At 44.5% G+C, this 4,065-nt stretch overlaps 1 protein-coding gene across 1 annotated transcript; it reads left to right on the plus strand.

Annotated features, from left to right (window-relative positions):
- Positions 1 to 351: 351 nt before the first annotated feature.
- Positions 352 to 1,665, plus strand: LOC108618415 (uncharacterized). Its single transcript, XM_018014411.2, has 2 exons — positions 352 to 637; positions 696 to 1,665. The coding sequence occupies exon 2, from the start codon at positions 798 to 800 to the stop codon at positions 1,404 to 1,406; it is 609 nt and encodes a 202-aa protein (XP_017869900.1). The 5' UTR covers positions 352 to 637; positions 696 to 797; the 3' UTR covers positions 1,407 to 1,665.
- Positions 1,666 to 4,065: the final 2,400 nt, after the last annotated feature.

Genomic DNA, 4,065 nt, shown 5'->3' on the forward strand with positions numbered 1-4,065 from the left:
AGCATGCAGCTTGATGCGCTGACAGCCATCTGCATGCGGCTCGAGTCGGCCAGCTCAAAGTAAACAATCGCGCGGCCTTAGCTAGCGAATTCAATTAGAATGCTGCCGCAGGCACAGCCAAGTTGAATGCTATTTGAATGGAATTTGATTGAAGAACTAAGCCATCCATTCAATATATACGATATGAAAACTCTGAGAAATGAATTCAACTCAATTTCAGCTTCAGGAGAAAACCCAGCTGAGACTCGCCCCTCAACACTCTCAGCCTGCTTGGATGCTCTGCAATTCGGCAAAACTACGATTTCAATCCAAGTAGGCACTGGAATTTCGCCTTTCGAGGCAGTCTACGTAAAGGCAGAGCTCATTATTTCAGAATCAGAACTGGTTGTGCATGTGTACAAACAAAAATAAAATTCTCGGAAAAAATAGGAAAAATAAATTTCCTGAAAAATTTTCATTTTTTTTGGCATCCGGTTGAAAAATTCAAAGTACAACGAAAATAAAATAGTACAAAATCACAAAAATTCAAAAAGTCCGAAAATAAAATCAACATCAAAATTACAAAAGTTTTTCACCAAATTCGGTAAATCAATTCGCGTAATAAATTTCTTCGTTCGCCGCGTTCAACCAGTTTCAGGTGAGTCGCCGCGATGGCTGCAGCTGCAGCTGCCCTCACTCACACTTCTCCCTCGCAGGTAATAGAAGTTTCTTTTGGGTACTGCCGCCGAACATTATGGGAAGGAGCATTTAGCTGCTGGCAACGTTTTAGATACAGTTCTTTGCGATAATCGTGTAAGATGGGAAAGGGAAAAGGCAAAGGCAAGGGCAAGGGAAAAGGCAAGAAGAAGAAGCCAACTATTGTTGCCATACCACAGCCGGTCGTCCAAGAGTGCCCCGTGTGTCCCGAGCTACCGAAGCTGATACAGCCATTGGATCCATGCCCCGAGTCAACCGGGCCACATGATGTGACCCGCGCACAGCCCAATCATTACCCGGCTCTGCTGCGTATACCGGAAACGATGGCCGTTGTTGGCTCCGAGAATGGATGCTACGATAGCATCTGTAAGCTACTGCGCGCCGGATTTCGCTGTGCGGAACGCGTCTTTGTCATGGCGCCCTGGGGCAACTATGTGGTGTTCCGGTTCCACAACAACAGCGATTTCATCTATTTCCTCTACGATGGCTGCACATGCGACGTGAATCGGTTCCGTTATCTGGACCTTAGCTGCGGCACCGCCGGCTTCCTCTTCTTCACCAACATGCACGACGTCATCAGCTACATCATACAGTCGCGCAAGACGCGCCTCTACCTGGAGAACCTCAACAAGATTGCAATCGATCAAATCGTCGAAGAATATGGCGCCGTCACATACACCCAGAAGGCCAAGTGCATGCGCTTCTCCTAGAGCCGTAGAGCTGTAGAGCCGTTGAGTCCATCCCATCCCGACTGGCATTGATGATGCTGATGGCCACAAACGGTATCCGCCATAACAGCTAACTGCGCATCGCTATCAACACTCACCTCGAATTCAAATCAAAATCAATTCCATTCATCGTAGCTCTGCTCTAATCTACCAAATTTTACACTTTTTTCGGGAAAGCGCTCTGATTATACAAAATTTTGAAAATCTGCAATAGTACAATAAATTTCATATAGACTACCAATCTATCGTCGCATTATTCTGACCGTGCTTGAGTCGGCTATAGCATTTGAATTTGAGTTTCAATTTGTATTCATCCCAACCAGGCTCGCTCAAGTACGCATATCTTTTGATCTGTTTACATTCAATCAAATAAGTATGTGCATAGTTGTCTAACCTTGCTACCACCGGCTGACTGACGGGACAGGCGGTGCTGCGGTGCGGCGGTGCGGTGGCAACTGCCTTGTTCGCTTGGCATGTTTATGAGAATGTTTGGCTTTATGAAGTAACTACACGAATAGCAAATGCGAGCTCATTTGTGCTAATAAAGAAGCCAAAACAAACGGCAGTCATAAAGCAAATACTTATTGCAAGTGTATTAAACATTTGGAGCAGCAGCAATAGCAACAACAACAACAACAACATCGGCAGCGGCAGCGGCAGCAATTCAATGTCTTCCATAGCATGCCGTAGAGATGAAATCCAATGCTCAAGTGGGGCAGCTTGGCTCAAGAAAGATCTTGACTGCGAATGCGACTGAGCGAAACCAATTGATTTTTCAGCCGAGCTCGTTAATTAAAACAACAATCACTGCAATGTGACGGGCAGGAGGGCAGATTGCCACAGCTACAGTCGCAGTCGCAGTCGCAGTCGCAGCGCAGTCGCAGTCGCAGTCAACGGTCGAGCGAGTTAATCGCGTTGTCAAGTGCTGCACTTCAGCGCCGAATACCCCAAAAGATTGAAGACATCGCAATGTAATTGAGAAGAACTTGATTTTGGTTGATTTCTGTTGTTGTTGTTGTTGTTGTTGCTGACCTGCTGTCCATTTTGGCTGCGGCCCATCTCAGTCCCCCCATTCGTAATGCCGTGGGCGACACATTCTCCAATTGCAACTCTGCGTAGGCGTTCGACTTCAGCTGCCGAGTTCTGCCCGGCTATAAACTCCATAATTAAGTTGCCAGCGCGCTGCGCAGCGGCTCATGTTAATGTCCATCATTCGCTCGTTTAATGTATGCAAATGCTGCACTTAATTCGATTTCAAATTCAAATTCAAATACGAATTTCGTACTTGAGGAATTATTCATGGGGTTTTTCAGCAGTAGTTGGCACTCGGCTGTGATATGCACACAAATGAATTGATTATAAAGTATCTTGTTAGTGTTAGCTGTTGTTTGATTGTTGTTGCTGTTGTTGTTGTTGTTGTTCTTGTTTGCTGAACAACTTTATCATTGAATACGCAAGCTGTCAACTATTAACAGTTCAACAATTAACCATAAAAACCAAACATAGATTGCAGTAAAGCGAAATATGCAAATATATAGAGTACATCAAATCTGTTGTAGAATTCTTCGAGAGATAGAGCGAGATGAAGACAAAGATAGAGATGAGAAGAGACAGAGAGAGAGAGACAGGAGAGAGAGAGAGAGAGAGAGAGAGAGAGAGAGAGAGAGAGAGTGAAATATGCGTATATAAGGAGAACAAACAAGAGAGAGCAAGAGAGAGACATTAAGAGACATAGAGAGAAGACCGAATGAGAAAATTACCGAATGAGAGGATGAGAAAATGAGAGGAAAACAGAATGAGACAATAGGAAAGAGGGAGAGATGAGGAAAAGAGTGAATGCGAAGATGTAAAAATGAGAAACAGAGAGAATGGGATAAGCAGAGCATGAGCGAAAAAGATAATCAGAAACTGATATAGAGAGAGAGAGAGAGAGAGAAAGAGACAGAGAGAGAGACAGGAGAGAGAGAGACAGAGAGAGAGACAGGAGAGAGAGAGAGAGAGAGATATGCGTATACAGAGAGAACGGGAAAAAGAGACATAAAGAGACATAGAGAGAGAAGACCGAATGAGAGGATGGGAAAATGAGAGGAAAACAGAATGAGACAATAGGAAAGAGGGAGAGATGAGGAAAAGAGTGAATGCGAAGATGTAAAAATGAGAAAAAGAGAGAATGGGATAAGCAGAGCATGAGCGAAAAAGATAATCAGAGACTGATAGAGAGAGAGAGAGAGAGAAGGTGTCAAAAAGATAGAGAGAGGGAAGAAGGGGAAAGAAAGAAGAAAGTGCAAGCGAACGAGATGGCGAGGGAGTGAGACTGACCGAGATAGAGAGAGAGAGAGAGGCTGAGGACATGCAAACGACTGAGACAAGAGAGTAGAGAAAAGGGATGAGGGATATGAAACACCAAGACCAGAAACCAGAGGCAAGCGACAAGGGACTAAAGACGATAGGAGCAAGAGACCAAAACCAAAGACACATAAATGTACACATACATATATATTTGCCTGACCTGATTGGCTCAGCCTGCTTGACTCAATTCGTATCCGTGCCATGTGTAGAGTGAGTCGAAATAGTCAAAATGAGCTAAGCACTCGTCGCTTCTCCATTCCGATTCTATACGCAAAGAGACATAAATTCGTTG

Source organism: Drosophila arizonae, chromosome X (assembly GCF_054131065.1).
Source record: "Drosophila arizonae isolate 15081-1271.41 chromosome X, UAZ_ARI_1.0, whole genome shotgun sequence".
NCBI classification, from domain to species: Eukaryota; Metazoa; Arthropoda; class Insecta; order Diptera; family Drosophilidae; genus Drosophila; species Drosophila arizonae.